The 14,209-nt window shown below is 39.0% G+C and overlaps 1 protein-coding gene across 1 annotated transcript in view; it reads left to right on the forward strand.

Moving 5' to 3' along the window:
* Positions 1-13,943, forward strand: part of LOC115217973 (glycosyltransferase 8 domain-containing protein 1) — a 27,195-nt gene extending 13,252 nt beyond the window's left edge. The window contains exons 4-9 of the mRNA XM_029787703.2: positions 1,058-1,175; positions 3,413-3,500; positions 6,989-7,089; positions 8,697-8,863; positions 12,421-12,533; positions 13,521-13,943. Coding sequence (XP_029643563.1) covers positions 1,058-1,175; positions 3,413-3,500; positions 6,989-7,089; positions 8,697-8,863; positions 12,421-12,533; positions 13,521-13,699 — 766 coding nt within the window. The 3' untranslated portion in view covers positions 13,700-13,943. The remainder of the gene's footprint in view (positions 1-1,057; positions 1,176-3,412; positions 3,501-6,988; positions 7,090-8,696; positions 8,864-12,420; positions 12,534-13,520) is intronic.
* Positions 13,944-14,209: the final 266 nt, after the last annotated feature.

Raw genomic sequence — 14,209 nt, forward strand, 5'->3', positions numbered from 1 at the left:
GTTTGTCACATAAGGGATCTCTCCAAGTCAATCTCCTCCTCTGCATTGAGAGGTCTCACCTCCAGTACTACAGACATCATCATTTAGTGTCCTCATTCCCTGTTGCCTTGGGTTAAATGGTTTAACTGGAACTGGTAAGCCAGAGAGCCGAACTGAGTTCCAGTCTGATCTTGGTCTGCTTTCTACCACTGGATGCCCTTCCTAATGCCAACCACTCCAAGAGTGTAGTGGGTGCCTTTTATGTGTCAACTGCATGGGTGCTAAAAAAATGTCACAAGAGGGAAGAGTACCAAGGGTAGAACAAGATGGTTGGATATTATCCATAATCTGTGTCAGTCAAGCTTAGAAATCCAACTAGAGAGTGTAATAGCAGTTGCTTGTGATAGGGTCCTCTGGAGGAGGCCCCTGGGGACTCTACCCACTCAACCCTCCTAGGAATAATGGGTGGAGTAAATGGATGGATGGATCTCTTATTCCACAAAGTTTCAGTGCCATGGAGTAAGTCGTTGACAGGAGAAGTGCTTACACCAACATCACTCAAATAAGTGAGTCCAGATGTGATCACCCACACATAGAAAATCTGCTTCAGTGTACTCTACCCAACCCATGCCAGCATGGAAAACTAGATGCTAAATTGATAATAATAAAGATGATGATGATATATATCTTTCACCTTTTACCTGTTTCAGTCATTTGACTGTGGCCATGCTGGGGCATTGCCTTGACGTATTTCAGTCTAACAAATCGACCCCAGGATTTATTCTTTAAAGCCTGGTACTTATTCTGTTGGTTCCTTTTGCCAAACTGCTAAGTTATAGGGACATAAACACACCAACACCGGTTGTCAAGCGCCTGTGGGGGACAAACATACACACACACATAAATATATATGGCAGGCTTCTTTCAGTTTCTGTCTACCAAATCCACTCACAAGGTTATGGTTGAAGACACTTGTCCAAGGTGCCATGATGTGGGACTGAACCCCAAACCATATAGTGGGGAAGCAAGTCTCTTACCTCACAGCCATGCATATATACCTGTGTATTTCTCTTTTCAGTGTTTGGTTAACAAAAACTAAACTGCAATTAACAAACTATGAAGTGAGACCATTCCGCAAAGAATGGGTAAAAGACAAAATCAAAGTACATTCGGGGAGAAAGGAACTCTCTAACCCAGTGAGTATGAAAAACCATTTTATTTTTTGATTTTTTTCTGATATTTTTTTTTAAATGTCTTTGTTTTGGATTTTTGAGGTAATTCTATTCAATTATCTTAATACATATATATACACACACACACACACACGTTTTATTTCTTCATTGCCCACAAGGGGCTAGATATAGAAGAGACAAACAAGGACAGACAAAGGGATTGAGTCAATTATATTGACCTCAGTGCGTAACTGGTACTTATTTAATCGACCCAGAAAGGATGAAAGGCAAAGTCGACCTCAGCAGAATTTGAACTCAGAATTTAGTGGCAGACGAAATACCTATTTCTTTACTACCCACAAGGGGCTAAACACAGAGAGGACAAACAAGGACAGACAAACGGATTAAGTCGATTATATCGACCCCAGTGCATAACTGGTACTTATTTAATCGACCCCGAAAGGATGAAAGGCAAAGTCGACCTTGGCAGAATTTGAACTCAGAGTGTAGTGGCAGACGAAATACAGCTAAGCATTTCGTCTGGCGTGCTAACAATTTGGCCAGCTCACCGCCTTAAACACACACACGTTTGGTGGTCTGCTGCACAGTTTCAATCTACCAAATGCCATTCACAAAACCTGAGTTGAGATGTCTCCGAATACCTGGCAACAGACCAGTACCAGGCAGTGAATTATTTGGCACCGGGCCACTCAGAAAGAATAAATTTTAAAATTTCATTTCCATTTTATTAACTGTCACACTCTACAGGTTGTTTTTGCATTAAGCATGTCGGGTATATGCAATCTATATGTATGTATTACATCCAGAAAAGTTCTAACAACCATTAGTTGAAATTGAAATCAAATTCGATGACTGGCATCCATGCTAGTGGAGTGCTAAGAGCACCATCCGAGCATGATCGTTGTCAGGGCTGCTGACTGGCTCCCGTGCCAGTGGCATGTAAAAAGCACCATTCGAGCATCATTGTTCCCAGCGTCACCTTACTCGCACTTGTGCAAGTGGTACGTGAAAAACAATATTCAAGCAAGGTCGTTGCCAGTGCTGTCGGACTGGCTCCTGTGCAGTTGGCACGTAAAAAGCACCATTCGAGTGTGGCTGTTGCCAGTACTGCCTGACTGGCTCTGGTGCTGGTGGTATGTAAAAGCACCCACTACACTCTCAAAGTGGTTGGCGTTAGGAAGGGAATCCAGCTGTAGAAACTCTGCCAGATCAAGATTTGGAGCCTTGTGCAGCCATCTGGCTTGCCAGTCCTCAGTCAAACCGTTCAACCCATGGCAGCATGGAAAGCAGACGTTAAACGATGATGATGATGATGTACTTCATTGTGATTTGTTATGTATGTGATCCTGTCTTCTGTGGAAAAATTGTCTGGCATAAGACCAGTCCATGGTGCAAAAAATGTTGATAATTGCTGTTCTAGATTACATTAATTAATCTAAGATTCTTACCCAAAGTATTGTCACTTATTATCTCGACAGATTTTATATAGAAGTTATAGCCATATTCAATAATGTTACACCACTATAATCAGTGGACCTGGCTGAAACCGGCTCTGGCTCTGAGTACAAATGTCTTGTTTTCATAAGTTTTGAATTAAAATCTTCCACCAAACCTTAGTCACAATTTATGTTCCCAACACTAGCTGAATGATAATTAAGTTATTTTACTAAATTCCTTGTTATATTTAAAATTAATTGAAAGAAACACAGAGCATCTCAAAATAAATACAGTAAGGAAAGGGTTAAAGCAATGTGTTTGGAGGAGCAAAAACTCCTGAAATATGGAGTATACGCCTTTAATCCATTTTCCATCTTTGATCTTGTTTACATCTGGCATCTCAGATATGAAACATCGTAACAAAATCAGTGTTGGCTATAATTTCTATAGAAAATCTGTAATGACTGATGTAAGAGCACTGCTAACACAGTAGAACGCAGTATTGACTTATATGAACATGTAATATACTCTGTAGTGTATTACAATTGCACAATGAAATACAGTGTCCCCACAGGTCATTAATATCCACAAGTATTGTGATGTGATTTGAAACTATTTGGTTACATAACCTACTCAATCACTTGATAGTTATTTAGAAATGAATATTGAATTTAATTATTGATTACTTGTGATTCCAATTGATAGTTTGTTATATTTTGGTAAACATTTCTCTGATCTTTGTCAGTTTGATACGAATGCATTTGTCCAGTGATTGACTGTTTTTATCTTTTTAAAATTTTCAGCTCAATTATGCCCGGTTCTACCTGCCAAAACTGTTTCCGAATTTGAAGAAGCGTGTTATTTATATAGATAGTGATTGCATTGTACAAGGTAAGATCTCTCTCTCTCTCTCTCTGTATGTATATATATATATATATATATATATATATATATATATATATATATATATATATACACACACATATATATATATATATCTGTGTGTGTCTATGTAAGGTGGTTGGAAGGGCACCCAGCTATAATACCCCTATAATACCAAAACAGATAATGCAACCTGGTGCAGTCTTTTGCATAGCCAGCCCCTGTCAAACCGTCCAGCCCATACCAGCATGGAAAATGGACATTAAATGATGATCATGATGAGAACGATGATATATCTATTTTTATATATATTAGGTTGTCCCAAAAGTTCGTAAACACTTGCGAAAATTGAATTTTTACTCGCCAAGTACTAACAAAAACAACAAAAATTATTCCTCAAAATAAAGACCATTATTTTCCAAGACTTTCTACGAACTTTTGGGACAACCTTATATATATATATGTATATATATATATATAGGTATGTGTGTACGTATATATATATATATGAAAATTTTTTTTTTCCATAATGAGATAAAAAGCCAAGGGTGTGTAGATTCTAGAACATTTATAAATAGAAGGTCTTACAGCTGTTTCTAGGATATTTATTATATCCCTTCATCGGAGATGGTATGAGAAGTTGGTTAAGCAATAGTTAATTTAGATAGCACTTATTCAGCATTACCTGACACATTTGGGTCTCACTGGCACCTTTACCTCTCATAACCAATCTCTTTCTCTCTCTCTCTTTCTTTTGCCACAACTTTCTCTCAATCTTTCTTCTGTTGGCCTGCTCGCTTAACCAGCAGGGTGGCATCATTTGAAAGCTAAAATAATGCGAAGTGCATTGTGATCAGCGATGCGGAGCAACATCTGATAGCCTGGTCAGTCACGGTGATCACAGTGATATATATATATATATATATATATATATCTGTATATATATATCTGTATATATATAAGGCAAGATGTGTGTGTGTATGTGATTGTAGTTTATGCACATCCACAAATTAGCATGCATGTTGCTCAAATTTTAGGAGGACATTCGTCAACATCCTATCTGGGTTTTATCAACTTATTTTTTTCCCAAGGCACTCGCGGATAGCGGTAAAAATCTATTTTCAGCCATAGCTTTTTGACGGCGTCTAACAAAAAAAACAAACAAGATAAAGAAAAGTGGAAGAGAGTTTCACGGCTTCTAAATAAAAATAAGGGAGAGACAAAGTGAGAGAGAGAGAGAGAGTAAGTGACAACGTTCATAACATATAAAATGTAAAACTGAAAGAAGCCTGTCGTATATATATGTATGTGTTTGTGTATCAGTGTTTGTTCCTCTGACATCGCCTGACAGCCGATGCTGGTGTGTTACGTCCCCGTAACTTAGAGGTTTGGCAAAAGACTGATAGAATAAGTACTAGGCTTACAAAAAATAAGTCCTGGGATTAGATTTCCTCATCTAGAGGTGGTGCTCCAGCGTGGCCACAATCAAATGACAAAGAAGTAAAAGAGTATGTATATATGTGTGTGTGTGTCTTTGTGCTTTAAGTTCACATAAGTATATATCTATATAAATATGTAAAGATGTACAGGTGTCAATTCATTTAATTAATTAATGACACCTGTACGTGTTTGTTACTTATTTATAGTCTGCACTTCAGAAATACTATAGAGAGTACCTTTATATAAAAAGTACATGACTGAATTATCAAGAGTGGACATGTTCACTTAGTTGAGATGTATGGTCTATACCAAACTAGCAAGGGACCTCAATTTAAGTACTTAATTAAAATTATTGTGTGGTGTTATATAAATTCACTGACTCGAATTTGATGTTGTTCTCTAACCAATGTTTATATATATGTGTCCTCGTGAGTACCACTGGCGATTTTTTTTCCTCTGTCTTCCCTTCTCGGGATCTTTCCTTCACCTATGTTTCCGACGAAGAGCTCCGCTCGAAACGTTAAACCCTCCTTCTTTCCTGAGCGTCCAATAATACTTTATTTGTTCCCCGTCCTTGTGTTGTTGTGTTTTTTTGTTTTCTTGTTTGGATTAACTATATATATATATATATATATATATATATATATATATATATTATATATATATATATACATACATACATACATACATACATACATACATACATCTATATATATATATATATATATATATATATATATATATATATGATCTTGGTTGGAAAACTTAGCATCTGTAGCTATGAGTAGCTGATTTCTCCTTTTTTTTTGTCCTTTTATTCATTCCATTATTCATTCATTTCTCTTCCATTTCTCATCCATAAATTCCTTCTTCATTCATTTTTGTTTCTTTTCTCCCTTTTCTCCCCTCTTCCATATTTCCTTTCTTGTTTCCTTTCCAAATTCTGCGTTTTTGCTCTCTTTTAAGTCACTTCAGGAAACTACCTTGATTACCTCCCTTGCACTCATAGAGAAACTCTGAAACCTCTTCCCCCTCCCCCCAACCTCCTTTAGCAATTTTCTTGGTCGCAGATTTTTTTTTTTTTTTTAAATTTGAGCTCGTATATTTTCGCACTACTTCTCCTGCTATTACTCTCCATACCCAAAAGCAACATCATTATGTTCTTTTATAATAATAATAATAATAATGATATTAATTAGCCTTTCTATTAAAGGCACAAGGCCTGGAATTTGGGGAAAGGGGACTAGTTGAACACATCGACCCCGGTGTTTTACTGGTACTTAGTTTATTAACTCTGAAAGGATAGAAGGCAAGGTCGACCTTGTTGGAATTTGAACTCAGAACGTAATGACGGGCAAAATACCGCCAAGCATCTTGGCTGGCATGCTAACGATTCTGCCAGCTCGCTTCCTTTATAATCATCATCATCATCGTTTAACGTCCGTTTTCCATGCTAGCATGGGTTGGACGGTTCGGCCGGGATCTGGGAAGCCAGGAGGCTGCACCAGGCTCCAGTCTGATCTGGCAGTGTTTCTACAGCTGGATGCCCTTCCTAATGCCAACCACTCCATAATAATAATAATAATAATTCTTTCTACTAAAGGCAGAGGGCCTGAAATTCGGAAGGAGAGGACCAGTTGATTGTATCAACTCTAGTGTTTCACTGGTACATAATTTATTGACCCTGAAACGATGAAAAGCAAAGTTGACCTTGACGGAATTTGAACTCAAAACGTAAAGACAGACGAAGTACCTTTAAGCATTTTCTCTGGAGTACTAACAATACTACCAGCTCACCACCTGTATAATAATAATAATAATAATAATAATAATAATCCTTTCTACTATAAGCACAAGGTGTGAAATTTTATGGGGAAGGACTGGCCTGGTGCAGCCTTCGGGCTCCCCAGACCCCAGTTGAACCGTCCAACCCATGCCAGCATGGAAAGCGGACGCTAAATGAATGATGATGATGAAGTCAAGACAAGGAGATGGTGACACACATTCGCACGTGCACAGACACAAATATGTAATCAAATTGTATTCTGTATTTTCAGGCGATATTCATCAGCTGTATTCTATGAAGTTAAAACCAGGCCACATTGCTGCTTTTTCTGAGGATTGCTCGGGTATTTCAAAGAGACTTACTCTGCTAAAGGTTTGTTTCCATTTAATGTCAACTTTTGTGAACAAATTTGTGCCATTGAAATTTATTAGTCAGAGAAGGAAAGTGCAGCCCCCTCACTCTCGCCCCTGTATATGGGGCCTCCAGGTTAGGAAGAACAAGAAATGTTCTAATGGATCTACCTGTATGCATGTATTAACACATTCCACATCTGTGCCAGCCGCCTTATGCCAGCGGCCTTATGCCAGCGCCGCCTTGACTGGCTTCCGTACCGGTGGCACGTAAAAAGCACCAATCCGATCGTGGCCGTTGCCAGCCTCACTTGGCATATAAAAAGCAGCCACTACACTCATGGAGTGGTTGGCATTAGATAGGGCATCCAGCTGTAGAAACACTGCCAGATCAGACTGGAGATTGGGGCAGCCAGCTGGCTTCCCAGATCCTGGTCAAACTGTCCAACCTATGCTAGCATGGAAAACGGACATTAAATGATGATGATAATGATGATATCATTACGCTTGGATACTGTGAATGTTTTATCCGGTTTGTTCATGCTGAATTTTGCCTTTGTTAATAGGTTCTTTAGGTTATGTGGTTGCCTTTTGCTTAAGATAAGTGTCTAATTAGTTATGTTTTTTAATTTTTATCACCTTGTTTCATGATTGGCAAATTTGTTTTGATGATGTTAAAAATGTTCTGGTGATGCGGATTGTGTGTTACTAGGAATGGTATTGTGTTCCGTTGATGGGTTCATCTTTCTTGTGTTGCCTTAAGTTGTTCTATGGGTATCTCTTTTGCTTGTTGTATGCTATTTTTTACAAGTAGGAGAAGGTATTTTTGCTTGAGCAGAAATGCTTTGAGTCTTATAATTCATATGTTCCTGTAGTACAAATTTTCCTGGCTAGGCAGTATGGGATGTTGCGTTTTGTGTGTGTTGGGTAGCATGATTTGAAGTTTAGGTACTGGTGTGTATCTGTGCTTTTGTAATAAATATCAGTTGTGATTGTGGTGTTGTTTTTAATTACCATTATGTCAAGAAATAAACTGAAATAAACTCGACTGCTCTCACAAACAAGAATAATAAAAATGAACCCGACTGCTCTCAAAAATTAAGTAAAAAAATAGGTAAAATAATTCAGAATCCTTGTCCGGTATTGGATCAATCCCAAAATTTAATCAGTTTGTGCCAGTCACAGGCCAAACATCCTCAAAAGTTTCATCTGAATCCATCCAGCAGTTCTTGAGATATCTCGTCCACAGACAAACAAACAAACACAACTGAAAACAATACCTCCACCTTCACTAAGGCGGAGGTACTACTACTACTACTACTAATACTACTCATCATCATCATCATCATCATCATCATATGTTTATATATTTGTTTTGCAAAATTTTTGATGTGAAATTGTGTGTTGAAAGAAGAAAGCAAAGGACCACTGATGAGGTCACAGGAGTGTGACGAAAGATCTCTGGCCGAAATAAGATTAAGATTAATGTTAAAAATGAATAACACTGAAGCAAAGTAACACCAAATATATAGTGCGTGTGTTTTTATTGGCTGAACTAGCAAAATGACCATTTCCTAAATACAACAATAATAATAATAATAATAATAATGTTTTTTTGTCTTTTTGTAGAACAATTATGTTGAATACATTGACTTCAAGAACAAACATATACAGAAGCTTCACCTAAACCCCAAAGCCTGTTCGTTCAACACTGGACTAATGGTGACAGAACTGGGGCTTTGGAAGAAGAACAACATTACTGCACGGCTAGTGTACTGGATGACCCTCAACACTAAGTAGGTATTCTTGGAGTGTGTGTGTATATATATTCTTTTATTCTTGTATTTGTTTCATTCATTTGACTGTGGCCATGCTGGAGTGCCGCCTTTAATCGAGCAAATCGACCCCAAGACTTGTTCTTTATAAGCCTAGTACTTATTCTATCGGTCTCTTTTGCTGAACTGCTAGGTTACAGGGATGTAAACACACCAGCATCGGTTGTCAAGTGATGTTGGGGGGACAAACACACACACACACATATATATACATACATATGACGGGCTTCTTTCAGTTTCTGTCTACCAAATCCACTCACAAGGCTTTGGTTGGCCCGAGGTTATAGTAGAAGACACTTGCCCAAGGTGCCATGCAGTGGGACTGAACCTGGAACCATGTGGTTGGTAAGCAAGTGACTTACCACTCAGCCATGCTTGCATCTGTCAGTCTGTAAATGGTATAAAAAGTATGGTCCCTGTGCAAACTCTAATGATTTGAAGTGCAAGAGAAAATCTGTTGGTTTGTTCACATCCCCATAACTTAGCAGTTTGGTAAAAGGGACTGCTATAATATCTACCAAAGTTAAACTAAGTCCTGGGGTTTAGTTTGTTTGACTAACACAACAAAGTATTGAACCAGCATGGCTGCAATCCAGGGACTGAGACAAGTAAAGAAATAAAGTGTGTGTGTGTGTGTGTGTGTGTGTGTGTTGTACGTGTGCATGTGTATGGCCACATGTGTGTATCTATTTGTGTGTATGCAATATATTTATATGAGTGAGTGTGTATGTTTTGGATAATGTTTGTTAGTGTGTGTGTGTGTGTGTGTGCACATATATATTATCATCGTCGTTTAACATCCACTTTCCATGCTGGCATGGGTTGGACAGTTTGTCCGAGGACTGGTGAGCCAGAAGGCTGCACCAGGCTCCAATCCGATCTGGCAGAGTTTCTACAGCTGGATGCCCTTCCTAACACCAACCACTCCCAGAGTGTAGTGGGTGTTTTTATGTGCCACCAGCATGAGGGCCTGCCTGTGGCGGTTCTGGCAAAGACCCTGCTCAAAAGGTGTTTTTTATGTGCTACGTGCATGGGAGCCAGTCCAGTGGCACTGGCAATGACTACACTCGAATGTTGTTTTTTCACGTGCCACCAGCATGTGCTGGTAAGGCGACGCTGGCAATGATCACACGAATGGTGCTTTTTACATGCCACTGGCACAGGAGCCAATCTGTGGCCCTGGCAACGATCACGCTCAGATTGCTTAAAACATTCCACTGGCACGAGTACCAATCAGGCGGTACTGCTGTTGGCCACATCAGCGATTTTGATTTGATCAATGGAAATCGATCAACGGAAATTGCAGATGTGTTACCAGTGCCGGTGGCATGTAAGAGAACCTTCCGTTTCGCGACCGTTGCCAGCCTTGCCTGGCCCTCGTGCCGGTGGCACATAAAAAGCACCATCCGTTCGTGGCCGTTTGCCAGCTCTGTCTGGCACCTGTGCGGGTGGCACGTAAAAAGCACCCACTACACTCACGGAGTGGTTGGCGTTAGGAAGGGCATCCAGCCGTAGAAACACTGCCAGATTTGACTGGGCCTGATGAAGCCTTCTGGCTTCACAGACCCCAGTAGAACCATCCAACCCATGCTAGCATGGAAAACGGACACTAAACGATGATGATGATGATGATGAAATTAAGTTTGGTGATGCAGACAACAAAAATGGAATACAAGAAATGAGTGTATGTATATTTCTTTTATGAATATTTAGCAGAATTAACAGAGTGACTCAGGGGCTGAGTGTTTCGTGCATTGACACCTACCAGACTGATAAAGAACAGTACACAAAACTATAAAATACTAATCTAATGATCACAGAGAAAAGAAATAAATGTGAAAGAAGAACATTGAGAAAGTTCTACAGTTGGATGTTATAAAGCGAGTAGATGGAAACTGAGCAGCAGACCATCAAATGCGCATGTGTGTTTAAGGCGGCGAGCTGGCAGAAACGTTAGCATGTCGGGCGAAATGCTTAGCGGTATTTCGTCCGTCTTTACATTCTCAGTTCAAATTCTGCCGAGGTCGACTTTGCCTTTCATTCTTTTGGGATCGATAAATTAAGTACCAGTTACGCACTGGGGTCGATGTAATCGACTTAATCCCTTTGTCTATCCTTGTTTGTCCCCTCTGTGTTTAGCCCATTGTGGGTAGTAATGAAATAGGTATTTCGGCTGCTGTTATGTTGTGAGTTCAAATTCTGCCGAGGTCGACTTTGCCTTTCATCCTTTCGGGGTCGATAAATTAAGTACCAGTTACACACTGGGGTCGATGTAATCGACTTAATACCTATGTCTGTCCTTGTTTGTCCCCTCTGTGTTTAGCCCCTTGTGGGTAGTAATGAAATAGGTATTTCGGCTGCTGTTACGTTGTGAGTTCAAATTCTGCCGAGGTCGACTTTGCCTTTCATCCTTTCGGGGTCGATAAATTAAGTACCAGTTACGCACTGGGGTCGATGTAATCGACTTAATACCTATGTCTGTCCTTGTTTGTCCCCTCTGTGTTTAACCCCTTGTGGGTAATAAAAGAAATAGTTATAAAGCGAGCCTGGGTCTGTATGTGTGTGTGTGTGTGTGTGTGAGATAGTTTTTGCCTTCTGTGTGTCCTCTGTCACAGCTGTCCTTTTGACTAGAAGACAGACTGATGGATCACAGCAGCCTGTTGACCGTCACAGCTGTTCCCTTGATACGTGTGTGACAGACATAGAACCTACCTACATACGGGAATTGATTTTATAGAACTCAATGAGAAATTTCTAGAACTTTTAATAAACAGCTCTTTGTCGTCCTCACTCTGCACCTCTTCACATCGAGACAGAGCGGAGGCTTCTGTGTGACCACTCAATATGCTAGAAGTACCAGCTGAATCAACTTTGAATCAGCTGCCTTGAAAAAAAAAAAAAAAGATATGTTAGTGTGATCCTGGGAGTCTGACCAAATGCCATGCAGCAGTATTTGTTCAGGTCCTTCATGTTTTGTTTTCAAATCCTACTTAAGGGTCAATGAAATTTAGTGCCATTCAATTTTGAGGTTGATTTCATTACTCTGCCCTCAAAAGACAAAAAAGCAAAAAAATATTACTGGACTTTGTGCTTAACCCTTTAGCATTTAAACCGGCCAAAAGTATTCTACCTGCTTTATGTTCAAACTGGCCAGATCTGGTCTCTCACACCAACTCTACAATATCATTCTAAAAATTATTGGCGTTAGGAAGGGCATCCAGCCGTAGAAACACTGCCAGATTTGACTGGGCCTGATGAAGCCTTCTGGCTTCACAGACCCCAGTAGAACCATCCAACCCATGCTAGCATGGAAAACGGACGCTAAACGATGATGATGATCTCATCAAAATCTCATAGCTACAAGATAATGCTTGATTAGTTCAAAACAATATGGATAAAAAAAGCATTAATTTTGGTAGAATAATGTGAACACTAAAGGGTTGAATAAGAAATGGAATGTTAGAAACCGTTATTATAGTTTATTATTGTATTTTATTGTTGTATTTTTCTGTTGATAGGGAAGAAGTGTACGGGAATGAGAAAGGAGGAGGTGGATCTCAGCCCCCAATGATGATTGTCTTCTATCAGAACTACACCCACATTGATCCAGAATGGCATATCAGACATCTGGGTAAGTACAAAGCATCTGCAATCAACTGCATTCACAAGGAATTTGCAGGCTGCACAAAACACACACCACACACACACACACACACACACACACACACACACACATTCTTTCTTTTTCTCTCTCTCTCTCTTTTTTCTGTATTGTTCCAGAAATAACTTTATTAAAAGACACACTGCAAAGTGGTTGGCATTACAAAGAATATTCAGCCATAGAAACCTTAACCCAATTCTAACATGGAACACAGTGCCACCTTGTGGCTCACTGGACCCTATCAAACCATCAAACTCCTACCAGCATGGAAAAATGGATCTTAACCCTATTGTCACCATATTTATTTTGAGATGCTCTGTGTTTCTTTCAATTAATTTTAAATACAACAAAGAATTTTATAAAATAACTTAGTTATCATTAAGTTAGTGTTAGGAACGTAAATTGTGACTAAGGTTTGGTGGAAGATTTTAATTCAAAACTTATGAAAACAAGACTTTTGTACTACAGAGCCAGGGGCGGTTTCAGCCGGGTTGGTATCAAAAGGGTTAAACACACCTCTACATTTGGGCTGATGCACATTAGAAGCAGTTGGAAGGGTGTGGATTGAAGGAAATTTAGGCTATTATTTCTAGCATATAGAGTGACCACACTGAGGTCTCCTTCTCTTATGTCTTCTGTTGATTATTTTTCTTATCAACCCTTTTGTTACCATATTTCTTAATTTTCATTTTTAGCTGGTGTTAGGAACATAAATTGTGACTAAGGTTTGGTGGAAGATTTTAGTTCAAAACTTATGAAAACAAGACATTTGTACTTAGAGCCAGAGCTGGTTTCAGTTGGGTTGGTAATGAAAGGGTTAAGAGATGATGATGATGATGATGACATCTGATCCTTTAATCTTACTACATTGAAATTGCATTAAAACAAAAATCATAGTCAAATTCTCTTTTTTGATATTTTTGTCTTTTTTTTCTTTTTCTTTCTTTAATTCTCTAGGTATGACAGCTGGAACAAGTTACTCGAAACAGGTTGTCCAGCATGCCAAGTTATTGCATTGGAGCGGACATTTTAAACCCTGGAATCGCTTGGCTCAACATTCTGATATCTGGGACAAGTATTTCTTGCCAGATCCAACCCACAAATTTAAACCTATCCGCAGAGCCACCACTGTGTAACACCACCACCACCACATCACCACTACAGCTGCTATTACTTCTGCAACACCCCCTACACCAACACTTAAACAAGATTCTCCACCCCAGCCCCACCATCACCACTCCAATACTGCTTTACATCAAAACAAAAATTCCTTTCTTCTATGTCTGCTGAAAAACATACTCAAGATTGTTTAAAAATGATTTTCAATTTTTTTTTTTTGCCAAAAAATTTAATTAATATTATCTCTTTTTCTAAAAAAAACCCCAGAAATTTGTTGTGTTTTTGTTATTTTATTCTTATATTTCCTTGTTCATGTTTTTTTTTTTGTTGTTTTGATTTTTCTCTGGTTTCTGTCTTTGAGCTGTGGTTATATTGGGACACCACCATCTTCAGTAGTTTTAGCTGATTATATTCACTTTGGTACGGCTGCGAAATGCGTAGCCGTATTTCATCTGCTGTTACGTTCTGTGTTCAAATTCCGCCGAGGTTGACTTTGCCTTTCATCCTTTCGGGGTTGATAAATTAAG

This window comes from Octopus sinensis, linkage group LG12 (assembly GCF_006345805.1).
Source record: "Octopus sinensis linkage group LG12, ASM634580v1, whole genome shotgun sequence".
In the NCBI taxonomy this organism is placed as follows: Eukaryota; Metazoa; Mollusca; class Cephalopoda; order Octopoda; family Octopodidae; genus Octopus; species Octopus sinensis.